At 33.5% G+C, this 26,617-nt stretch overlaps 2 protein-coding genes and 1 long non-coding RNA gene across 4 annotated transcripts in view; all 3 read right to left on the minus strand.

Annotated features, from left to right (window-relative positions):
* Positions 1 to 276: 276 nt before the first annotated feature.
* LOC125049222 (lipase 1-like) lies at positions 277 to 2,296 on the minus strand. Its single transcript, XM_047648372.1, has one exon. The coding sequence runs from the start codon at positions 1,836 to 1,838 to the stop codon at positions 666 to 668; it is 1,173 nt and encodes a 390-aa protein (XP_047504328.1). The 5' UTR covers positions 1,839 to 2,296; the 3' UTR covers positions 277 to 665.
* A 1,228-nt stretch (positions 2,297 to 3,524) lies between these two features.
* LOC125049020 lies at positions 3,525 to 5,705 on the minus strand. 2 transcript variants are annotated; one of them, XR_007116935.1, is made up of 5 exons: positions 5,521 to 5,705; positions 4,524 to 4,634; positions 4,145 to 4,260; positions 3,938 to 4,068; positions 3,525 to 3,730 (listed from the first exon to the last, which is right to left on the minus strand). It is a non-coding gene; the product is annotated as an uncharacterized LOC125049020 (long non-coding RNA). The 2 variants fall into 2 exon arrangements; XR_007116934.1 differs by having other exon boundaries at positions 4,524 to 4,631; positions 5,521 to 5,697.
* A 4,487-nt stretch (positions 5,706 to 10,192) lies between these two features.
* LOC125048787 (unconventional myosin ID) overlaps positions 10,193 to 26,617 on the minus strand; it is a 31,174-nt gene continuing 14,749 nt past the window's right edge. Inside the window, exons 5-17 of the mRNA XM_047647669.1 lie at positions 24,060 to 24,257; positions 23,321 to 23,560; positions 21,225 to 21,375; positions 20,287 to 20,444; positions 19,778 to 19,899; positions 18,709 to 18,859; positions 17,420 to 17,566; positions 15,966 to 16,192; positions 14,923 to 15,072; positions 13,967 to 14,262; positions 13,118 to 13,311; positions 11,704 to 11,858; positions 10,193 to 11,310 (exon numbers count right to left, since the gene is read on the minus strand). Of these exons, the coding sequence (XP_047503625.1) occupies positions 11,136 to 11,310; positions 11,704 to 11,858; positions 13,118 to 13,311; positions 13,967 to 14,262; positions 14,923 to 15,072; positions 15,966 to 16,192; positions 17,420 to 17,566; positions 18,709 to 18,859; positions 19,778 to 19,899; positions 20,287 to 20,444; positions 21,225 to 21,375; positions 23,321 to 23,560; positions 24,060 to 24,257 (2,364 nt within the window). The 3' untranslated portion in view covers positions 10,193 to 11,135. The remainder of the gene's footprint in view (positions 11,311 to 11,703; positions 11,859 to 13,117; positions 13,312 to 13,966; positions 14,263 to 14,922; positions 15,073 to 15,965; positions 16,193 to 17,419; positions 17,567 to 18,708; positions 18,860 to 19,777; positions 19,900 to 20,286; positions 20,445 to 21,224; positions 21,376 to 23,320; positions 23,561 to 24,059; positions 24,258 to 26,617) is intronic.

Raw genomic sequence — 26,617 nt, forward strand, 5'->3', positions numbered from 1 at the left:
GTTTTTCTTGTTGAATTGAAAAACTTTGATGCACTCATTTGAAAACTGTGTCGAAAAACGAAGCTGACTAGTATACTGGACTGCGTTCCGTTTTAAATTGTAACCAGTATAGCTGGCTATAGAGAAACGGTTTCACAGTATACTAAATTGACGGTACTCTGTACAGTGGTCGCAGTGTATATCGGAACATACCCTATATTCAAACATTGTTTACGCAGAATATAATTTCCTTGATATTAATTACTACTTCCGTAAACCAAATAAAAATTATAAATATTGAGATTTCTATATTTTATTTTCTAATGTTCTATGGGGAAAATATTCGTATGAAGTTCCATATTAGAATGGTCCTAAACCGTAGTGTTTGGGAAAAACATTTTCCGCTGAATTTAAATGAAAATTTACTATTGTATATATATTTACTAACAATATAAACGAAAAATGTATTTAACACAATATATATTAGTTGTAAAACACTCATTATAAATAACACCAAAGAACACACGTTTGAAAATCATTCCGCTAAGAAATATTCCATTTCCTAAATAAATAAATCATTATCACCTTGCAATTTCATTACACAGAAGTTATAGAACGTACAAAAAAATGTTAACATGGATCACGTTCTTAAGCCTCCAAAAGTGCTGCATCTAATTAACTCAAACTCAGTTAATACTTTGCTTATTGTTTTTAGTTAGTGCATTGAAAATATAAGGAAACAGGTATTTATTCATATTTCGACCCCATATGAAATCTAAATGATTTAGCATCCTGTTATTTAACAAGTAGTATTCAACATTTGAAAGACGATCCCGCAATAGTTCAACATCTTTAACCGACGCAAGGGCATCATTTCTCCCAGCAAGAAGTACAATTTTCATACTAACTTTTTCCAAGTCATACAGTGGTGGGGACGTTTGTTGGTAGATTTCCATGTTCTTAGATCCATAATCGTAAAAACTGAAGTTATTTAAATATCCCTGCGCAAGATGAATAATATTTTTTCTTGATGTGCCACTTGGATAGTATTCTATGACTGTGGGAAAAAAGTCAGCTTCCAACTCATCAGGATCACTACCGCCGATCGGAAAAAATATTCCACGAGCGCATAAATTGTAGCACTTTTTACAGCCACAGATTTCATCCATTAAGAGTCTCAGTATTGTGTTGTCACCAAAAACCTCTTCCTTACCAGACTCTAACAAAATATTAGATATATAAGGTAAGGACTCTATTAACATCGATGTAGGAGGCATTGAATAATTGAAGTAACATACTGGTGATAATGCAATCATTACGCTGATTTTTTTATTATACTCAGGTTTGGTCGAGCCAAGAACATAAAACACACTGTTGCCTTGAGAGTGTCCAATGGCACTAAGGCTGGTCTCTCCAGTTTTGCCTAGGATAAAGTCAATCATTGCCGGAAGATCATAGTAGCCTATTTCATGGAAACTAAAGTTCCAATAATTCCTATCTGTGTCCGGATTTAATTTGATATGTCGTCTTGAATATCTGCCGCCTCTGACATTCGCAGACCAGACATCGTAACCCTCACGCGCGAGAGCAACAGCAAGGGACCGGTTTTCTCGGATAATAAATGAATCAGCTGAATCTAACAATCCATGCACTAATAAAACAGGCTTCTTTTCACCAGGCATTCGAAATAACGTCAATATATATCCGTCATCTATCACTACATCGTATTCTTCGGTATCAAAACCCAATCCTCTGGCAATCGCCGAGTAATTTGCTCTGGTAGATCTTGCTGCAGTTACTTCAATTCTCCACACTAATTGCATCATTAATATTTTAAGTAAACATATAATAAAAAACATTTTTATATGTTTGATCACTCGGTAAGGAACTGATACAATCACCCATCTAGCTTAAACTATAATAATTAAGTTACAACTGGTTTGATTGCACTACACGAGTTTACTCATCAAACCTTGAACGAGGATCTTGCTTGGCCTTAGAATTTGTACAAATATATTGTAAAATATTTTTTAAATATTTACAAGGTTTACTTCTTATGAGTTTGTGATTGCAGGCGTCATTAAATTGTAATTAAAATAACTTGCTTTTTCCTTCCTTCCTTTTAAAAATAGCTTATTCGTGACGATCCAGCCACCAAATAATAAGATAGACAAAAGTAGTGATCAAGTTGATTGAGACTTTTGAGATTATTCAACGTCATCTTTGCTTTTTTCTAAGATCCTGTACATAAAATCTTAAAAATATATTGATAGATTTTAGTATGAACACGTTATTTTCACATACTTAAAGCTTTATCATAATTCTTATCAAATTACATATTTAATAATAACATAATACACCGTAACAAAACACAAGTTGTTCAACTAAACTTAAATTAGAAAAGGGTACGTGTTCCAATGTTGTTAACTACGCAATTGAAAGGTGTTTTTTAAAATTTGCTACAATATTAATTAAGATGTGCGAAGTATCCTAAGAAACCTACTTATGTCGAAGCAGTGACATAGTTAAATCATATTTTTTTCTCTTAGAGTTAAGTTCACCATATTATAAGTATGTAATCGAAACCCAAAAGGGTATCTCTGAGGCTTTTTAAATTAGCCATTAACTAATCTGACATTAAATTTTTGTACATAGATTGCAGTTATCTAATAAACAAACACGTTTATTGTTAAAATATTTTAATAAGTACTATATATGACTCGATAAATAAGGTGATAAATTTGTAAAAAATGTAAACAAGACTAAATTGCGTATTTGTAACGAAGTAATTTCTTTCTTATTCTTCATTGATATACAAAAAACCCAAGATGCACAGTCTCATATAAAAGTAACGCTCGAAAGTGTCCCGAAACACTATTTCTGTCCATAACAGTATATGTTACAAGCATATATTATTGCAAAATCAACCTTACACGAATTGCTTAAAGTTGTTATTACAACGCAGTGTATACGTACTTAAAGCAATAAAATTTTACGACCGACCGTGGTCGGTAGGACAAGGTATTGAGTGGAGTCGAACATGACTTTTTTATTTACAACTATTTAACATAATTTTAAATTTATCCGACTTTTCGGGTGCTTTACAGCGTGAGTGGTCACGGTGACTGAAGACAAAAGGTGTTGGATGTTAAATAGTTGTAAATTTATAATAATACATAACTTTAATCCGGTTAAAAAGTTTTTTCTTTAAATAAAAAAAAATGTTAAATTGGCTACCTCCTGACCCACACTTTATATAGCGTAAAAATATTTGTCAAAAACTACACACAAAAAAGTTCAAGAGTACATAAATTTATTTATAAAAAAAAACACAAATAAATAACATCGACTCCACTTGTAGACGCGAGACTATTTGAAATGAGCGCACAATTTAGAATGTTGCGCTCATTTTTTGAGGACGTTTTTTTGACGTTGAGTGTGCATCTTGGGTTTTTTGTATATCAATGTTATTCTTACAATTTTACGAACATTTTCGTACTGTCAAAGTGACAAGGGATTGAAAAAAATAAAACAATAATTGCTTATACCTTTTTATTTTTTTACAACATCATCCATAAACTTAATGAGCATTAAAAGGCGTAAAATCTCAGATCCAGTTTATTTCAGCAGCTTTGTAGTTATTTTACAAGATTTCCATTTGTTTTAGCGGTACATGGTTCGGGCTCGAATATCTTCTACCACTGTATGGTTTTGAAGGAGCAAATTTTGAAATAACACAGTGTAGGAATTCCTATAACAAGAATTAGTAATAAATATTTTTACATAGTCTTGGTTCGCGGAAAAACAGGAAAACACGTCAATTATAATCAAATAATATGTCACAATAGCCCGTTACTCAGGACTAACGAAAAAATTTCGATATACGGTGAAAGTTTAAGGTTTATGCTTTGTATGTAAACGAGCTTACTTGTTTGTAAAGCATGTGTAGGTAACATACCTTTGCCTTTCTTCAAGTACCATTTCCTCGCGGAGTAACTGTTATTCGTTACCTTATTACTTTTCGATCTTTTTATCTCGCCACTTTTGACAGCCTTTGTTTCTGGGGCGTTCTTCGTATTTAAGTCCTGCCTAAATACATTATCAGTATTAGCTACTTACTAAATGTAAAATACTATGAAACCTCAACAAAATTAAACGTTCTTACTCAGTTGTGTTATTCTTGTGGAATTTTAATAGCCCATAGAAGAGACGTTTATCTGCCCACGGCTGCTCATCAGATTTCATGTAGTTAGTATTGGCCGGAAATCCGGTATCCATCAACTGAAAAAGTAATAACAGATATTAATAATACTAACCTATTACATTTATTACTATGATTTTATGAAGTAATTCATATAAAAGGAAAATCAATATATTGCGCCTACAAAAAATAAAAAGCAATCAGTGAATTATCCTTACTTGTTGTAATGGATTGGTTCCGAGTTCAAAAGAATTATTACATAATGCAGTTAATTTATGAATTGATTAACTGTCAACTAAAATAACATTATATTTGTATTAACGTTGTGTGGGTACCATAATACCTCAGTTTTCAATAGTGATTCCTCTCCGCTGTCATAAAGCACGAGTGCGGACGAAACCGAAACAAACAGGAGGAGAAATGTAGACTTCATTGTTCTGATCAGTGAACTCTGCTTAAAATATTTCCAAAAGTAAGCTACATTATTCATACTTAAATAAAATTGTCCCTAACTTCTGTTCTATGGGTTTTGTGAGTGTTAATTATTATTATTACCTGCTTATATGAAAAGTAATAATGAATTAGAGCAACATTTCATTATACATAGTTAAGTATTGCTATGACATTTCCAGAGTGTTTGTATACTCAACAAACTAGTAGTAACGCTTCTATCTAATAGACCTACAATAGAAATTGTATTCAGTCCGGGCGAGATTGCATTCTATTATGCATAGCAGACTATTGATCTACTATTATTCAAGTTCTAAGCTGTTATCTCCCATACAATATTCATAATGGATTTTGTATTGTACCTACATTCTACATAGCTACATCCCTTAGTCTTAGCCTCTGATATCTGCATCTGTTTCAATTCAATTGTTTTTTTAATAGGCAAGTAGGTATTTAGGACCAAAGCACGCCGGTTTCCTCACGATGATTTCCTTCACCGTAGTAGCGAGTTTTAAATACGCACATCGAAAATACCATTGGTGCACAGCTGGGGTTCAAACCTATGACCTCAGGGATGAGAGTCATATGATCAAGCTACTAGGCCTCCATTTTGTCTAGTTCAAGCACAATTTTAAACAAAGATTTCGTTTAGAGTCACAATTTTTTAATAGACCAAAACTTTAGCCTTCTCTAATACATACTGCTATTTACAACTTAGTCCGAAACAAAAGAAGACTTGTATAAACTAAACACCTCAATAATAAAACTTTGAAATTGGAAAACACTACACTAATTATAAACTGTATAAGTAAAAATACAGAAATAACTTATTAACAAAAAATTCAAACGAATGTTTTTATCACTTGAAACATTATTGAAGTTTCACTTACCTAAGTAGATGTAACGCAGTCACCTCACAGACTGAACTCAACACTTTCCGCCCAACGGTTTATATTCAGAGTGGTGGGCGGGCGGCGCCCAACTTTAGATCGACAAGTACAAGCAAATACAAAAGTTATATTTTCTCATCAAACATTTAATATTTTACTTCAGGTACATTTAAAGTAAATAATATCGTCATGTTGATTGTTGGTGCTCTTTCGTTTATCTGAATATTAAACACAAATAGTCGGTAATAAATAAAACTATGGAACACGGTTACAAAATAATGTTGCCGGAAAATATACGAAACTAAAACATATTGGTCCCTTACACATAGACCAAATAAATTACATATAAATTCAAGATTATTAATCCGATTGTTTGCGTTTGCTAATAAAGCGAGTCAATATTATTTATTAGAAAAATTACACGTTTAAAAGCTTCCAGAGCTAATTTTGATTGCACTTAAATTCTTTATTGACGATAAAAGGCTTTTATGCACGTTCAGAGTGCGTTATGATGGTGGGTCACTTTTGTTTATAACTGTATATATAGTAAAGTTTCTGACTTAGACAAATATGGTGCAACTCAACAATTTATTTAAACCGAACCTTCTAGACAAATCCTTGACACTTGCACCTACATATCCATCTAGGTATAGGGAGTTATCCCGAAAGTTCTTCGTGTTTACTGACTGTGCATCAATGTAAAACTACATTTTTATAACGGTGGAAAGCAATGTTTCAGTGGTTAAGATATTTTTGGATCTTGGAATATTTTTAAAGGTAACTGTTTGTTGACATTTTCAAGAAATTATGATACTCCGAACTAATTTTTCGTTTGGTGAATATTGCAAAATAAATCTGTAGTATAGTTTCGGGGTTCTGGGGATGCGTAAAGACATAGACAGCAAAGAAAATTTAATAAATCTTTTTCGTGTTGCCTTTCTCTTTTGTTACTATTTCAAGAGTAATATATCCTACAGACACGCATTTCTTATATGTATAGATACAGAACCACATTTCCATTTCTTTGTAATATTTAGTGACAAAGCCGAAATAATTCCAGAGGCGAGCCATGAGCCATGGCATTTGTCGAAAAACGGTCAACGAGTACTAATAGGACCGCCTTTGTGTTATATCTGTATTTAAAAAATAATTATGCTGTTGATGTTTCCGATACGGCCCATCATTATTGATTGATTTAGCATTTCCATGTAGAGGTTTTGTACCGCGCGATCCATCAGCGCTTAGGATATTGAAATAACTATATCGAAATATCATACAATAACAGACCATTTTCACTATTGGAAGTCACGGAACTACGGAGGATTAATTAAAAAAACCCAATCGAAAAATCTATATTAAGATTACAGAGTAGTACAGTGGGTAAACATTAAACAAGCTTTGAGGGTCGCCTCGGCTTATTGCGGGTCTGTTCGTTTGACTGCTTATAAGACTTAATTAACAGCGTTGTTCACTGTTAATTAGAAAATATTTGCGCAGCCACAAATCTGTTAGTAGTTAAATAGACGAAATTCCACTCTGGTTAGAATAATCTAGAATTCTCTTCGCAATTCGAAATGTTTCTCGCTTTACGAACGCTCGTGAACTTAATTGGAATCTCTGATTGAAACATCTAACTGAAAATACTCATTTATTTTGTTGTACATGTTTAAGTACATATATTTTTCTTGCAAAAAATATGTTTCAGGTTAACGTAGTTATTACTTATCGTATTCTTTATTTATGCGGGCCCACATACATATCTGGGACACCCGAGGGACACTATCCACATACTAATTATCACGCTATACCAATTTCGCTCTTCGATTAATTCTTCCGGATCGGGCGATATATTTTAAGAAAATATTTGGGGAACTAATATATTACAAAATATAACTTGGTTCAACAACATTTTTACAGACTAGAAATAGACGAAGACTTGAATTTCACGATTGTGGTCACTATATCTATTGTTTGGCAAGACTCTATCTCAACTTTGTGTAGCAAATTGGTTCATTGAGCTGCGAGATTGCCTGGGGTCTTACTTGTATCTTTTTGGAGTTCCAAACTACGTATTATTAAGCTTACCAAGGGGAAAAATTTCTAGAAAAAAAAAATTGACGTACACTTTGAGACTGCTGCTGCATTTAATAAAAAACAATAATATCAAGTGCTGCCCTTTACTATGAATAAATTTTTCTTTTAATAAAAAGTGATTAACACAGTCGATTCTTTGGTGGAAACCATGCTAGTTTCCTCACAATACTTTCCTTTATACTAGCAATTTAATTGCGCACATATAATGAAAAATTTGTATACAGCCGTAGTTTGAATGCTCGATCTTAGGATGGCAATTTAGTGTTGTAAATAAATACACATGAAAACTGTAATTACATTTAATATGTTACAACCTGATGGCACCGTGTAAGGCACGTTCGTATCACGACATATATTAGGTCCTTACATATGAAATTGGCGTTTTGTATGGGAGGAACAAAAAGTCGAATATTTTTAAATATAATATATTTAATTAATCAAAGTATGAACCATTCTTTTCTATGCACTTTTGCCATCTCATAGGTAGTTCATTTATCCCTTTACTAAAAAAAACAGTCGGACGGGAATCAATAAAATCTGTGAAGGCGATTTGGACTGCCCCATCAGAGTTAAATTTTTTCCCTTGCAAGAAGTCGTCCAAATTTCGAAAAAAATGGTAATCTGTTGGAGCAAGGTCCGGGGAGTACGGAGGATGTCTTAGACATTTCAATTGAAGCTCTTCTAATTTGGTAGCCGTCTGTTGTGCAGTGTGTGGTCTAGCGTTGTCGTGAAGTAGCAGTGGCGTGGAGCGATTGACCAGAATAGGTTGTTTAGCCGATAGCTTTTCCATCATGGTTTGCAATTGCTGACAATAGACATCAGCCGTAATAGTCTGGCCAGATTTGAGGAAACTGCAATGAACAATACCGGCACTAGTCCACAAAACTTACAAGTAATTTTTTTGGGGTTAATTTTCGCTTGGGGCAGGATTTGGCTGGCTGGCCAGGATCAAACCATTGCGCTGAGTTCTTCCGATTATCGTAAAGAATCCATTTTTCATCACAGGTAATGATTCGGTTTAAAATACCTTCATTATTGTGCCGGTTCAGTAATGTAACGCAGCAGTCGACGCGCGTTTGCCGGTTTGCTTCAGTCAATTCGTGAGGTACCCATCTTTCAAGCTTTTTAATCTTCCCAACTTGCTTCAAGTGAATTAAAACAGTTTTATCACTAACACCGCCTGCCTGCAGCTAACTCGGACGTGGTTTGCGATGGATCCGCTTCCTCAATAGCCTTCAATACTTCATTATCAACTTGGGTCTCAGGCCGTCCACGGGGCTTGTTCTGCAGGTCGAAATTTCCAGAACGAAAACGTTGGAACCAAAAACGAACTGTGTTTTCTTTTGCAACATGACCGCCATACACATCATTCACCCTTGGAGTCGTTTCCGCGGCACTAGTGCCACGGCGGAACTCGTACTCGTAAATAATGCGATACTTTAAGTTTTCCATTTTGTAAAATGAGTGACGCAAACAGAAAAAAACAAAAGAAAAAAACAAGTGAATGACGGTCATCGAAGCACAAATACATGTGTAAATAGCTGTACAAATTTTAATTTGGAAGTCTTAACCAAAGATGAGATATTTGAGGTCAAAGTGGCCAAAACGTAAAACGCCAATTTCATATGTAAGGACCTAATATTTGGAAATCTTTCAAAATAAACAGATATTTTTATTAATCATCAGTTTGTACGCTTTTAAGAACACATTTACCAACCGTTACATTATGTAAATAATCATATGTTAAATTAATTGAAATATACAATAACAAATTACAAAAATATCACGTTTAACATCACTATAATAAAATCAATTAATAACCTAGCTTCAAAAAATAAATACTTACTATAATACAAATACAGTCAATTATGGTAAACATTGGCTTAACATAACATGGAAAGCACTGATTTGTTACCACGGTTACCATTATACACAGAAAAACGTAACCATGGTGACAAATCGTTCATTCAACGTTGTATATACGGCCTGTTTTAATATTTTTTAAACTGAATGATCACTTATTATTACACGTATAAATTTCATACATAATAAAGCACATTCATAATAATTGTGATGTTTATAATATTATGATTTATAAATCTAAGTTCTGATTTCTCTAAAGACTAGAGCTCAGTCGGGGGATGTTTTTAATTTTTTGTAAGTACCTATATGTATAGCGCCCTGTTTCATATCCAAACCACAAATCGTAATTACTATGAGCTGATAAACTCACCAAAAATGATACTAAAGCAAATAAACTATCATCTTGAATATTGAAATTAAGCGTAAAAAAGCACTTTATTTAGAAAATCTTACTACGTTACAACAATAGCAATGAAGATAACATTTTAATCGCAGCGTAACCACAACTTGTAAGAAAGAGACACGAGTAGGTGTTTTACTTTGTGTTATATAAATTGTTTTTTTTTTGTGTGTCGTCTAATTAAAAGAAATAAGTACTAGTTCTTTTATAAAAAAATTCAACAATCCAATGCCAATCTAAAAAATAAAATCTTTAAACTTGTCGTTTAAAATTAGAGAACTAATAGCCTTCGAATTCTTAATTTTCTGAGTTTCTTAATTTTCTATTTCGGTAGTAAATAGGTACTTGTTATGAACTTTCTAGGGATTTTTTTTTTTAACACAAATATTTTACGAAGACCTAAGAAGGTCGTTTAGAATACGAGGTGTTATTGTTAAAATTATCGTTAACTTTGTTTGACATTATTGTTAAAAGACAAACAAATTTTATATAAATAACATTAAGTACTATTTTATAGCCCACAATTAGTGTTTCGTTTTAAGCCTAATTAGCATATTAAAATACTGGATTATAAGATATTAAAAAACACTATTGTAGCTTTACTAGACTCTTTGTAGAACTTAGATAACTTTTCAAATTAATATGACACATCCATTTATAAATTACCTAAATTTCAATTTGACAATTAAACATCAACGTCTGCGTTAAATCCATAGATAACTTATCCTAAATTTCGTAACACTGACAGAATTGTCATATGTCATTTTCTATTTGAAGTATGACATGTTTGACAGTGCTGACAAGAGATACTCAGACGTTTCATACACATTAAATAAATATCCAATACATTGTCCTCACATCTAAAATTATCGTTGCCCCCCAAACAGATTTCGTTTTAAATACTATTCGAATGCATACGTTTCCCGTAAATACGTCAAAACGGTATTTAAACAGGAATAAATATTTTTATATGTCAATTCGATAAACAAATAGTTGGTGCTGAAAAGGTACAAAAGTAAAGATATTCATTATTCATATTATCTCATCAGGTAGACTGTACTAATACCCTTAGTTTTCTATATCTAATCAATCAATCGTAATTACTACGAGTCGTCGTTTTATAAATGAACGGTTGTATCACTTATAAAAATTTGACACGTAGCAATTTCGTACAACAATCGTTCTATTACGATACCTTATCGTTGTTTCGTATTCTCCGGAAGGTTGGGCGTTAGAACTCCGGAAGTATATCTAAATGCTATGCACGTGCAGATGCCGGATGATAGGTGATGACGTTATGTGCGTGCGTGAATGGGGTTTGAACGGACGCGTGTTCGGAAGCGGGCAATTGCAACGCGCGATGTTTCCCTCCCAACGTACAACGCGTGGTCGCACCGCTCTCTACTTCAACAATTGCTTCACTGCCAGTCAACCTATACAAAATATTTTACTTTGAAAGTGTTTCTCCTATACAAACCACCATTTTCAATTCATCAAGTATATCTATAGTATACTTATCAGTAAGTAATCGAGTAATATTACTTTACAAATTTATTGTCAAGTTAAATAAAAACATATATTTCTGATAGTTAAATTTTATATGTATTATAATTTATCACAATTTAAATATATAAACTAATAAAAATTTAATTATAACTAAAGAAAGACACGAACAACGATCACAGTAGTTAAGTCGCTTGTGCTGTAATGATGTAACAACTAAACATAGTTTCATTCATAAAACTAATTTATTATATTCAACGCTAAGTAAATCCCTACTTAGTCACTAAGATGCGAATTTAAAAGAGTCGACATTTAATACTTACATTTGGTATCTGTTAGCTAATACGCCGACGAGTTCCCCCACTAAGTCAGTCTGATCGTGCGGACAAATCAGTCCCAGTACGAGGTCATTTCTCGCTGAGGGCACGCTCACGACCACCAGCTGGGCCTCACTGCTCATTACACGAATTGCACCCACCTATAATAAACCCACATTTAATATTGACTGATTTTTGAACACGTAATTTTTATATAAATAAAGCATTGACTTATAAGTATTGATAGATTACTAATAAGCGTATTTGATATACTATATTGTCATCTTGTACGAGCCAAGGCTGTTATGGTTATGGCTGTTATATTGGTCTCTCAGGTAACTCGGGCAGTTCTTAGTTTTATCAGCGTGGTCATTACCTAAAGTTATGCCCCGAGAGTATAGCCAGAAGCATACACTATCTTCATTATAAGCGTAGAATAGCATTTATTCTTTTGTTTTATGTTGAGTCATTAAAGTGTGTAAATAGTATCCTCTATTATTTAAAGCATCCCGTTGACACAGGAATTGTACGCATGTGTAAAAGTACTTACGACTTTGTTAGTAGTAATACTATGTTCGCTGACTACGATTTATATGTGTAGTACCCCAATATTGAATACTAATTCCGTTACATTATGTATATTCATTATTATATATTTTACAGAAAAAAAAACAATAAATAAAATAAAATAAACAACAATAGTAAGGAAAACATAATATAAGTCCTATACAAACTCTTATTATATTTTATTTTTCTTCTTTGCCGTCTGATCGACGATGTTGAATTTGTCTCTTGACATAATATATGTAAGATGTTTTAATTTTTTCATTATATTACTTTTTACATTATTTTACTTTATAAAACCTAGAATATAGGCTTTAAATGTTGTTTCTTTTGTATTCACAGAGAAACGCAGTTGCGCCTTATTTATTCCCAGTACTCGTATAAGCGATTGTTACTATTATATATATCGATCGATATTATATAGATCGACACATCGATGTCGTTATTATATTCATTTAATTTTGTTTAAATTTATCTAAATATATATGAAAGATATTTTGATTGTATAAGCTATCTATTCCAAGCAAGCCGTTAAGGCCGATTTACATTATCTTAGTGTTTAGGAGAGTGCTTTAGTACAACTTGAAAGGAAAGTTCTTTGGCGTAGCGTTTACTAAAGCAAGTAGCGTTTACATGTTTCAACTAAAGTACTATGCTAAAGCACTCTCCTAAACACTAAGATAATGTAAATCGGCCTTTATAGTATAAAGAAACGTTTCTTTTAATTACACCATTAGTCTGTGCGATAAGTCAACCGTCAAATATTTGAGGTCGCAACAGTTTTAAGTTGACTGTTACGTCATTATATAAATTAAAATTATATAATTTTAGCGCACACATACTCTGGTACACTTACTTCAGTAATAGGCGTAGGTTTCTTCAGTAGTTTGAAAGTATTGGCATCCAGTTTGCAAATCGCTGAAGTAGTGACGAGCAGACAGCGCTCAGCCAACTTGTTATGCCGGTTGAACTTGTGGACCCGACACGAGAATAACGCCTTGCCAATGTTCTGAGACCGCTGCAGCGACGACAGCGCTGACCGGTACACCGCTGAGATATTTATAGTCCCAATTTATTTACGCAAAGTTTATAGGGTAAGATTCAGAATGGATACAGAGTGCAAAGCGTAAATGGTATACCAACGTATACTTGTGTAGAACATATTACTGTGTCTGTTTCATGCGTTATAATGGCAAGTCATGAACTTTCAACGCCGATACAATTAGTTTTGCGCTTGCAAGTGAGTAAGAAGTAATAAAAAGTATAGACTTACTATAAATAATACATATTAATGAATCGTTTTTACTAGCTAAATGTTATTTTAGTCAACTTTTGCCTTTAGTAAAGTATGCAACTGAGAAATTACTTAATATTTTACTAATTAATAAAAAGGATATTTTTGATATTAGTTTTAGGGTCTGTTTCACAATGTACGGAGAAGTTCTACATAAGTTCCAAATTAGCACTTTATAACTTATTGGTAGGATAAACACTATTGCTGCGTTTCACGACTGTCAGATAGCGCTATTCGTCACATATAGTCCATCATAAGTTATGAGTCCGATGAAATGTCAAATAGCACAATTTATCTTCCAAATGATTTATGTGTTGCATAGCTATTTGGTACTTTATCCAAACATTGTGAAACAGACCCTTAGTATCCATTGCCTAATCTGTAATACTGAGCATAAAAAAAACCACTCACAAGCTTTGTCGTTATAGGTTTGGTCAGCCAAATAATCTCCCTTCCAAATTCGGCTGGCGCCCCAGTGCGAGCGACGCGATTTAAGCGCACTAGCAGCGGATATCTTGAGCTTGAGTTGGTGCCACTGATCGCGGGGTACCGGCTTTAGTACCAAATAGGCCCTCCAACGCCTGTACGCGCCTTGCATTAGCGCTACTGCCACGCCCCTTGGCGCTGCAGGCCACGACTTCATTACGCCACGCCCACGAGTTAACTCTGACTGAAGTGACGATATGTATTGACGGAACTTGTAGCGTCTAGAACAATACGTTAGTTATAGAGAGACTTAGGAAAAAATATGTTTATTTAAAAATAATACATTACTTCTACCAAAACCTAACCGTATTCTTTACAAGATTACGGCCGACACCTTTATATATACACGTTTTTTGTACATTAATCAGCTAAATATAATAGTTTGCCTTAAATACATTTTAGTCACTTAAAGAGAAATTAATGATTAATTAATTTAGACGTGGTACGTTTAGGTATAAGATCATTATTAAATCTTCTGATATATAAAATTCTCGTGTCACAATGTTCGTTCCCATACTCCTCCGAAACGGCTCGACCGATTCTTATGAAATTTTTATGCATATTCAGTAAGTCTGAGAATCGGCTACTATCTATATTTCAAACCCCTAAATGATAAGGGGTGTCCACCCCAAACATTTTTTTTTATTATTTAGATTTTTTTTTGTTTTTATTTTTTTATGAAAAATACATACAACCCCTAATTTTTACCCCTCAACGATGAACCCCTATTTTTTATTATAGTAGATAGTTATTTTTATTGAACTATAAAAATGTTTCCTAAAAATAATATAACAAAACAAACGTTTGCTGGGTCAGCTAGTAATGTATAAAAAATCTAGTTTAGTTTGAAACACTACACTATAGCAAGCAGAAACACTCACTTCCAAGCGTTGTATATCGTAAGCGCGGCCTTCATCTTCTTATATCTCCGTCTGGCAATGGTCCCTCGCCAAAGCTTCTGCAGTAGTACCACAATTGATGGGATCAACTCCGCGCGTGCTGCTTCTAAGCCATGGATCGTTTTGGCGCTTCTGTAAACACAAAATTAACAAAAACATTATTAATAAATATTTCCAGGTAGTACTTTCTGGGTGCGAACTAGTACTAATAAATTATTTTTATATTATTTATTAATAAAAATTATAATTTGATTTTTTTCATATTAAGTATCAAAATGATTACTGTCGAAATATAATGACGTTAGACTGTCGTCAACATAACTAAAATCTCATTTTTAAGGCAAACATTATTATGTAGGGGTCCAGGCACCAGATTAAATCCCTCAGTGGTAATATATTTTTTAGAATTAAAGTAGTGAAATTAAAAAAAACACATTACTTGTTTTTTGAAGTGAAACTTCTTTAGAATCGTTTCAAACCGGATGCAACGGAAAAAGCGACAGTAAAAAGAGACAGACACATAAATTAATAGGATTTAGCGTGGGAGGGAATGAGATGGGAAGAATTGTGCAGTGTATAAACATTAAATTGGCGTGTATTTGATCATTTTCTGAATTAAAAACACATAGATGTGCAAAAAATTAAATAATTAATAATCATCGAATTTCAAACTTCCATTATTTTAGTTTTTATCAAATTAAAGATTGATATTGATATTAAACTTATAAATGAAAATTTAACATAGTCCTACATTTAGTTAGTGAAAAAAGTATAATTTATAAAAACTTTGTTTTTGATGGTTTCACTTCTACCACGTGTGAATTGCACACGAGTTTTTTTTAAGTTAAGTGATAAGTGAAATTTGTCACATCACAGAACCCACTAGGACAAATCGTTCAAAATATTTTTCAAGCTGTTATTGTTTAAAATGAATTTAGCCAATAGAATTTCTATAATAATAGCACTAACATAATTTCTATTTCCATATTAACTGTTATATTTATAAACGTTTTTTTAAAACCCACCTAATAAAAAGTTTCGTGTGTCCAAACTGTACATCAGTGACTTGCAGATCTCTTAGCAGCACCATGACAGCGTCACGATCCGAAGTACCACGGAAATTAGGCCACGTGTATTGGGAGAGCATCTTGTATCGCTTCAGGAATCGGTCGTATCGCTGTCGAGACGCGAAACCCGCGCGTCGTACGCGTACGTTCTCGACTAAACCTAGGTACGCCACCTGATGTCGGACCTGTCAAAAACAATTTTTTTTTTAAATAATTATTTATTATACTATAAACTATTAATACTAAATTAAAAACCTAATGATTTTGAAAATTCTTTTACCATATAGTATTAGTGCAGGGCAAAAACTGCCCTAAAAAAGCGGTTGTCTGTAAAGTCGGTTTACTGACGATAGTTGAACGTGATAACGTCATAAGAAAATACTGATATTCCATCAGTTGGTTTCATTCGGTTGAATTTTTCAAAAGAAAATTTTAATTTTATTTGTTTGATAGATATTTTGTATGGATATAGAGGAGGTAAATGGAAATCACAATTGAATTGATCAAGTTACATGTATTTGTACGCATAAATACAATTATGTCAATTTTTGTGCCTCTTTGTCGCTCGTTCCGCGCTCTCGCTTGCACTTCAAGCCTTAAATGGAACGCCTCAGAGGTAACGCCGCATGAGTCATGTTTTTTTCGTGCGTGCAGCCGGCTCCATCAAATTATAAGACGTTGTCACGTCAAAAAACGCTCAGTTGTGGAACGACGGACGTCAATGTGATACGGATTTCGTATTCTGCCTCGACGTCAGATAATGAAACTCAGCCGAAAGTATTAATCCGAACAACTACTTTGAACACTCTCCGTGATAAAAGCTGTAGGAGATGCAGACCCGACATTTCTACGCAACTCCAAGGGATCAAACCGCTCGAAAAGTGACTGTTCATCATTATGTAGCTTGTTTTAAGTTTTTTGTTTTTGAAGTGAAACTTCTTTATCGAGGTTGGAAAAAATTTAGTGTAACATTTTTTCGTTACGCCGTACGCGTCACGTTTTTCGGTTACGCGCCATGTTCCTTTTTGAAGTCAAACTTCTTTATCAGCGTTGGAAAAAAATTTACCGTCACATTATTTATTATTTATTGTTTGTTATTCGACACTTAATATTTTAATGACAATTAAATTCATTAAATTCCTAACATATCTTCCTTTTTCCGTCCCTCTAAGTATCGGAAATCTAAACTTTTAGATTTGTATAAATATGAACAACACTTAGATTAGTTTGCCACTGAAGTTTCACTTCTGACATGTGTACTTTGTACACACACACTTTTTTTAATATTTGTTTGAGTTAATGTCGTCCGAGTTCAACTGGAGGCAGTTAACTTAAACGTTTTGACATCAACAATAGTTTAAAATAATACAATAGATGTGGAATAAATAAAAGTAAATGCACAGTTTTAATACCAGCTGATCATCCCAGGTGTTGGGTTTTTGTGAAGAGTTAGGCTTAATACATCGCACGTAAAATGGTTCCTTTGTTTGGAGGCCTTGCACCAACGCCGACATCGAGCTGCGGAAGAGTGTCGCTGCAGATGGCGGGCGTTTTGATGTCTGAAATAAAAAATAGACTTAAAAATGTTGCAATTATTCGTGTTTCTTTTGTTGTGTTGCTTAATGTATTTGAGCAAACAAATATTTATTTCTCTATTAAGTCATTTTCAAAACCAGGTTCGTACCGTTCCTGGTCAACGGAATGCTTTAAATAATGTAAAAACGTAATATATAGTGTACCCTATTATCATCTATCTTCTATATATATATCTATCTATATATATATAATGAAAATGGTCTTCGTTTGAGGCTCAATCACGCCTTAACCACTGATCGTATCGACATGAAACTACCACCATTCGATGCGAAATTTCTTAGATGGTTTATGGCTATTTATTTATTAAATTCCAACGTTCCTTCATTTTTTTATTGCTGTTTTACTTTTATGAAAATTTATCCATACGGACTTCACCGCGGAAACATTCGGGGAGGCTTCCTAGAACCTCTAAACGTCAACATCTGTTAAAAACTCGATTTTCGAAATATTTCAATTTTCTTAGCGGGAAGTTAAAAAGAAGAATAATAAAAATATTAAAAAAAAAAAAAAATGAAACATAAAATTTATTTTAATTCGTCCAGCAAAGCGGGCGCGAAACGGCTAGTTTGCGTATAAATAAATTTATATTTAATAATTAAATGCTATGAACACTGAAGAGAATGCCTGCGTCTGGCTATACTATCAGGGAGTAACTGACGTTTTATGTAATCGCCACGCTTTTAAAACTAAGAAAGCCTGATTGAGCAAAATCTACAGCCTTAGCTTATAAGGCTCTAAAGCTTTTTTTAGACTTAGCGAGACTTTAGTTTAAACATGGTTTTAATGTATTACAACGACATTTGTACTTGATATTATATAAAATTGTCTATACGGAATAATAAATACTGGCCGCTCAGTAACAACGTATTTATTATTTTTAACTTGAACGATTACGTATAATAAATTATTTTACACTTATCCTCGTAAATTAATATAAGAAGTGCATTATGAATAAATTATATTAATCCTCTTCCTTAATGCTTCAAAAAATTCCAAAAGAGATTCTAAAAACTAGAAAACAATTTTATCTGAATGTCTACACTATGCTCGATTGTCATAGAGACAATGTCATAGAGCAAAAAACTTGAATTTCAAATCAATGTACCTTCTGAATGTTCGTTCCACCCTCGGGCCACATGTCCCGTAGCGAGGCGACATCGGACGAATGAAGCAATCGCTTGAGGTCCTGCCACAACGAGTCCTTGTTCTTGTCCATGAAGCCTGTTATCGCGTACGTCACGTCACCCGCGTAGTGTCTAAGGAGAATATTTTTGTTAGAAAAATACACTACAAAAAATTACAATATAACTAAGTGCCCGTTGCCCTCTTTATATTTAATTACTAGCAGACCGGCCAAGCGTTGCTGTGGCTAAGATTTGTGTTATATTACATAGTAGTAAACTATTCAAGGGAAACGGTAGGAGAACTTATGTGAAAGGTAGATAGCTTAATATGTGAAACGTTGGTACTTTTAACACAGCGCCATCTGTTAGAATTGTATCAAATAATAAACAAATATTAGCAATAAATTAAAATTGCGACTATAATTTGAGATTTAAACTACCCTATCTTTTAAGTTGGATCAAACTACACACGGTGTGCAAATTTGATTGATATCGGTTCGGTAGTTTAGGAGTCCATTGAGGACAAACATTGTGACTCGAGATTTATATATATTAAGATTACAGTTTGTACTGATTTTTGCTACAGTTTAAAACAAACAAAATTAAAAATCGTTTCTTGCAACCTAAGAAAAATATTTTAACGATACAAAACAAATAAGAAGTACAGACAACAAAAAAATAATTATGCCTCCCTATAATCTAATGCTAGTAAAAAAGAATTTAACAGCTTGCCTTTTACAATTACTTTTTGAATAGGTATTAAAAAATAAAAGCTCTTTTTTACGTGTGTAACATCTTTTTAGAAATGTATTAAGATATATGTTCGTATAGTAAAGAAAAAAATTAAGAAAAGTCAAAAGAAAACCGACTTCTTTGGAAACAGGAAACATAATTTAGTGTTATACCTTAAAATCCAAACATACATATACTTTTTATGACCCTTAGAATCACTCAGCATAAAAATAATTATGTTTTAGTAAAACTACTTTGATTACGTAACACAAAAATATAATTAGCTGTACGTATAAATTTAATAATTAAGCGTCATACGTGATTCGGAAATCGACGCCATGTTTGAGTTGCTTGTCTATGGGTGTAAGTTGCCGCGAAGTGTAGTGCTTGTGTCCACTCAGCCTTTTATCCATTGCCTCCAGCAATTGTTGGTCGGATATCTGGAAAAATGCAACACATTTATATTATTTTTAATACGTTTAATTGCATGTATAAGAAGAATTTCATTATAAAAAAAATATGTTTATTATGGAACATAAGATACAGGTATCACTTATTCCACGTCATTAAATTGTTACGGTAGACATCCCTACTCATCGGCAAAGAAGACAGAGGGTGTAGGCCGAGCGAAAAAGCCGGCGTAAAAATCTCTCGGTACTCTTTTAAAATATTTTTTATTTTTATCATCAAACAACACTCATTTTAAAACAAATATCGCAAATTAAATTTGAAACAATCAAATTCAAAACTAGAGTGGCACATACTGTAAATTATATATTGGACTTATTGAAATAAATTTTCGAAAGGTTTTGGTTAGGTAAAGATACCTTAGTGGGGTTAAGACATGCTTCATCCATGATGGCGATGATTCCCTGATGCGGTGCTTCAACCAGCTCACAAATGATGCGGTTATTGAAGTACGCCACCGGAGTCCATTGGATGCCCTCACGAGCGTATTCTTCTTGCTCCTGCTTCAGAACCAGCTCTGAAACGTGGTCATCATAAATTTAATACTCATCAGTAGCGGTACAACTGGCTGCTGTCTTAATAGGCAAGAAGATGATCAAGGATTCAGTTCCTTATACGTTGATTTGAGTCTAAGGTGTGGGAAATCCACACATAGAAAGAAGTCCACTGGTTGACTGGCGTGGTTCCAACGCATAATAACAGGCTTGATGGTCGCACCCTATAACTAAACTAAAAAGTCGAAGTATCATAGCTTATATTCTTCCCGATGGAGGCGTAATTGAACAGATGGAGGCGGAATTTTGATGGTCATAGCGCTGGTACCGACGGCCTAAGCGAAACGATGTGTTCCACAACAATTCTAGTATCTTTCGATAGTCCATAAAAAAATAAGAGGCGGCAGTGTCATGCCATACTTCTCCAATGTGACTTACAGCCCGCCATACCGACGCGAATGCGTTAATTTAAAAGAAATTGTACCAGGCTAATATTTGTACAGTTAATCATCGTCGTGCACCCATTTACGAAATCACCATGCCATACTTTTTGGACGGTTAGGTCCAAATGGCCGCCATACCGCCGAAAATTATAATTTTTTGCCTAACGCCCACGCCGGGACGCTTGGGCCGCCGATGCCAGCGCTATGACCATCAAAATTCGTTTTTTCATTTCGTAATGAGACTCCTGAAAAACCGCCATACTCGTACAAATGACCCACTATTTTGTGTCACTAACTCCCGGCCTAACAGGATAAAATCTTTATTAAGAAAATGTATACTAATATTTTTTGAATACACACCTATAAATAATTGCTGTAATTTCTCATTGCAGTAGTTGATACAAAATTGCTCAAAGCTGTTGGTCTCGAAGATTTCAAAACCGTAGATGTCCAGTACTCCAATCAGGGTGCCGCCCCATTGTCCACTCGGCACTTCTATGGCCTTGTTTATCTGAAACATTTATATGCTTTTTAAATTATTAGATATTAAAAAAGGATTTAAAGTCGTTGTAGAATTTTATATCTTTATCCTAGCATGAAGTTTATTCCAAATTTAAATTTTTGAATAAAGATCATAAAACTATAATAGGGATGGTGCGAATTGTGGAATGTCGTACATGCTTATCACTACTGGCATTTTCAATCTTTTTGTATTTCATACTAATAATTTTCTGCCCTTATCTTATCTTAATATATATATATTACGTGTCACGTTGTTTGTCCGCTATGGACTCCTAAACTACTGAACCGATTTCAATCAAATTTGCACACCGTGTGCGGTTTGATCTAACTTAAAAGATAGGATAGCTTACATCTCAATTTATACCCGCAATATTATTTTATTGCAAATTATTTGTTAATTATTTGTTAGTCACAATTCTAACAGATGGCGCTGTGTTGAAAGTGCAAACGTTTCACATAAGCTGCAATTTAATGGCATTACCACCAAAAAAGCAAATCGGTCCCCATGACTAGTGTTCTCCTACCGTTTCCCATGAATAGTTTACTACTATATAATATAACAAAAACCTTAGCCACAGCAACGCTTGGCCGGTCTACTAGTATGACTTTATATTACTTGAAAGTTTTGTCTGTAGTGGCGGCAAGTCACTTTTGTTTTGCACAATTCAATTTATTAAATTAAGATTTTTTTTTTAAATATTAGTAACAGTAGCTTTTAACGTTGATTATTTTTACAGATCGTCATGATCGTAGAACAACGTCGGATTTGAAAAAAAACCAAAATCCACTTTTTATCATATTTAGATACTACGTTGCCTAAACATTACGTCTACAATAAAATAAAAATTCTATGTGTTTTAAATTTCAAATTAATCAGTCGGTAAAGTGACGGCTTTGATAGAAACATGTGATTTTTCTAGAAAAGTAAGTAATTTAATCTTATTATTTTTATTTTGTTTAAAAAAAACCCTTTTGTTTGCTTGTATGCCAATTTTCATAATAACAGAACATGAATTAAAAAAGCTATGACAAAAACTAAAATTGTTATATTATTTTGAAATGGCTGCCCTGTAAAGTTTACTATTTGTTAGATCCGTCACTATTCTACGACTATGACGAGATTCTTGTTATTTGTATTAATGTTTAAAGAACTTTATTTCTCATTACAAAAATTATTTTTTATTTACATGAGAAATTTAATATTAAGTATATATACGAACGAGATACACGTCGCCATCAGCTACCCCAATTTTAGTCTAATGGGCCCATTCTGATGTGTATCTTTAGTGCCCTTTTGAACTGATCAATCACGCTAATGTTACGAACCTTAGACGGCAACCGATTAAACAATTGCACACCCTCATACCTAATAGATCTCTTTAAATAATTTGTGCGCGGCTTTGGCAAAATAAGCAAACTCGCTTGACGAGTATTGCGTGTAGTGGTGTATTTGATTTTATTAAATGATAAGTTACTATGTAGAAAGTTATTTAATTTTTTTTTTAATAAGGATACAGGTGCTATAAACATATAGTTGTTTAATCGTCATAATTTTAGTTTCTTGGTAGATTTTATTAGTAGGTGTTAAAAAATTGTATCTGAATAGTGCTTTTATTAATTTATTTTGTAGTGTTTGTATTTTAGAAATTTTGTTTTTGCATGCTGTACCCCATATTTCAATTAGGTATATGAAATGTGGCTTGACTAAACAATTATAGATCAAATGACGTACAGATTGCGGAATGCATTTAGATATTGACCAAAATGTGTATAAGTAGTAATATATAGAATAATTTACAGAGAAACAATTTTTTTGTTTTGTTTTAAGAAAAACATATCTGTCTACATATAATATATTCCAATAGAAGTTCATTCTCATTGCGTAACTAACCCAACTCATTGATACTATAACAGTCCAAAGAGGCGGCACTAACCTGTTGCACGATCCAGGTGAAAAGCCTGTCATAGGCGGCCTTAGCTAGTGCCAGACGTGTGTAGTGAGCGTCAACTAACGAGTGATCTTTGCTGACGAGTTCTCCGCCCGCGGCCAGCACACGTCCGCCCAAAGCACTACGTAACGCCGCCTCGCTCACTCCCAGAGCGTTGACGCATGCTCTTACTGGCCCGCCCACCACCAACTGACCTTCTCCAGTCTCTGAGAATGTCAGCTCACCCTATGAAAGGTTTATATGATTGTTGTTGTATATTTCTTAACTGTGTTAAAATAATAATCACACATTGTGATTGAAACGCATATATAGTCTGTTGTTTCTGTTAACTAGTTTGTGGTTAAGGTGTACTTAGTTACTTTTACTAACTTACTTTATGTAAAAGTACATACAGTATATTCACGGCATGAAAAGCATTGTTACAATAATCAAGTTTTTTTTGTCCTACAATAAATTTAAAAACAAACAGAGTGCGACTTTACATGAATTACAATCTAGCCTATACAATAACTATGGCTAATAAGTAATATTATGTTAACTTAATTTTCTACAATACTAGTGAATAGCTTAAACTAAGGGTAATGTTCTTTAACAGTCCCAGAGTTCTGTAATTTATACATATAAACAAGTCCTTAAAAATTAATTGGAACAATGTTGTAACAATAAAGTATAAAAACTTTATAGAATACAAATTTGTTTTTACCTATATAAATACACAACTTACCAGCAAAATAACACCGGCGACAATACTCCATATGTCGTCAACAACGGCGGGCGCAAAGCTCAGAGCATTAAAGGCGCTATTCGTAAGGGAATAGAGCTTAGAGTCTTGTGCGGTGGTGCGCTCGTTGCCCAATATCTTGTACACCCCGCTTGAGTTCAAACCAAACTTTTTTGTGTACGCGTTATTTGTGCTCAGCAACTGGAAATAATATTATTATTAAATAGGACTATATAACGAGACGTATATAAGAAAATCTAACTATATAATAATAATATAAGATCTAATTCTTAGAGTAGGTATTAATATATAGTTAATACTTTCAAGGATTTTGACATATTTTATTGCTTATCAACTCAATTACCATCGAATTTGATCCATCTTGATATGTTAGTAGTTGAATTCCGATACACACACAGTTATTTCGAGTAAGAAAACCGCTAATGATATTTTTTTATTAATAAATAATATTGTGCTATTACTAGAACTCAGTATATTACAGAAACCATGAAAACGTTAGGGTCAAATGGTAGTCACTAGAAAATTTAAATATGGTACCAAAACACGCGTTGTAAATCAACTAATATTGAAAGGAATATTGTAACAATTGACAATTGCGTGGCCTTCAAAAGGTAAACGACACTCAGTTTCCTGGAATAGGACTTTAGAAAATTTAGAACGATGTTTATGCTCGGGTATTTCAATATTAATATACGGTCAAAACCATTTACGACAACATCGTTTAGGGTCGATTCGACCAAACAAGAGTAAATCTTAATCTTAGAATAAATCGTCAGTTAATCGAGAGTAAATCAATTTTACGTTTTACCAACTACAAATTCTAAGAATAGTGGGCTTATTCGGGAATAGCTACTATACCGCCGTTTCGCACGGAATAACAGCTATTCCTAGAATAATTTAATGGCGTCAGTCAGTCCAATCAGCTGATTTCTGTCATTTCACAAATATGTATTCTGTGTTTTAATTTCAAGTCAACGCAACGCACTAAAATATTAATAGTCTAGCATTGTATAATTAAACGTTTAAACAATTTATTATTTATTTATTTGTTTTTAGATTTTTTATTTTCTATAATATTAGAATGAAATTCAACTGGGCTCAACAGAAGTTCCTTTTTAGACGAAAGCCTCAAACAAACAAGAAATAAAAACTTTTTGTTGTCGTTTGACACCTGTTAAAAGCTACTTTTTCACACTATAATACGGCAAAATCGAGTTGACATGATGTATGCTCTTACACTGTCCCGTTGTAGAACAACATTTATTTGCCGAGTTTTTTTTTTCGTTCACCATTCTTGGCTATTCGCGTATTGTTATTCTTAGCACAATTATACTATTACGTGGACAAACGACAATGGATTTACTCGAGATTAAAATCATGGAATAGATTATTCTTGGTATAGTTACTCGTGTATAAATTGAAGTTTGGTCGAATCGACCCTTAGACCAACATAACGGTTATATTGACAAAAATTAAAGGTCCCGGTTGAATTCTATTGTATTAGGTTCTCAATAACAACGTCATCGGCTGTTATGATTATCGGTATTACGACCAAATATGAGTAGTCTCTTCGATGTCGTTATAACCGATTTTGACTGTAGTCACTACTGTTATAGATGATATGTAAGAAAACGTACGCTGAATCCCTAAGTCGCTGTTTAAACATAGACCAACCATTAGGTTTGGCTTTGACACAATTTCTATACAATGATGTCACTATACTGTTTTCATATTGCACAATGATTTTGTTTAACTACATATGTTAAACAATTACATGTGTTAGATACATTGTAAAGAAAATTGGAAAACAGACAATTTTTAGTTAAGTTAGCTGTATGAAGTGAATTACATCACTAGCAAATCATACAAACAACTAGGCCGAAACAAGATTAGATTTCTGATAAATATGTCCCTACCTGTTATCTAGATCGTCTTACAATCGGACATTAGAAATCCTTCTCTCGTAGACATTTTATTTCTAAATACTTGGATTTGTTTTCAAACCAAATTTCAAGTGTAAATGAACTTGTCTTACGTTCACAAAACCAAGCTAAAGGCTCATTGGTCTAGTGGTTAGTACCCCTGACTGCGAATCCATGGGTCCCGGGTTCGAACCCCGGCTGAGACAAACATCGATGTGATGCGCATTTGGTGTTGTGCTTCGGTCTTGGGTGTTTAAATATGTATTTATATGTGTTAGGTCTATCTATGTATAATATGTATGTATATCCGTTGCCTAGTACCCATAACACAAGCTTCACCAGCTTTGCATGGGACTAGGTCAATTAGTGTGAATTGTCCAATCATAAAAAAGAACAGAAATGAAAGTTATTAGTAAAATATGGTTCATTTTCCTCCTGACTAATTCAGAGAAAGGCATAGTCCTTTAGAACCAATTGCACTTTTACTAATCGCTTAAACTTGCAATTTTATTAAGAGAAACGTGTAATTCCAGGGTAATAAATAAAGACAATTCACACCAATTGACCGAGTCCCATGCTAAGCTGGTGAAACGTGTGTTATGGGTACTAGGCAACGGA

The sequence above is a fragment of the Pieris napi genome, chromosome 4 (assembly GCF_905475465.1).
Source record: "Pieris napi chromosome 4, ilPieNapi1.2, whole genome shotgun sequence".
NCBI classification, from domain to species: Eukaryota; Metazoa; Arthropoda; class Insecta; order Lepidoptera; family Pieridae; genus Pieris; species Pieris napi.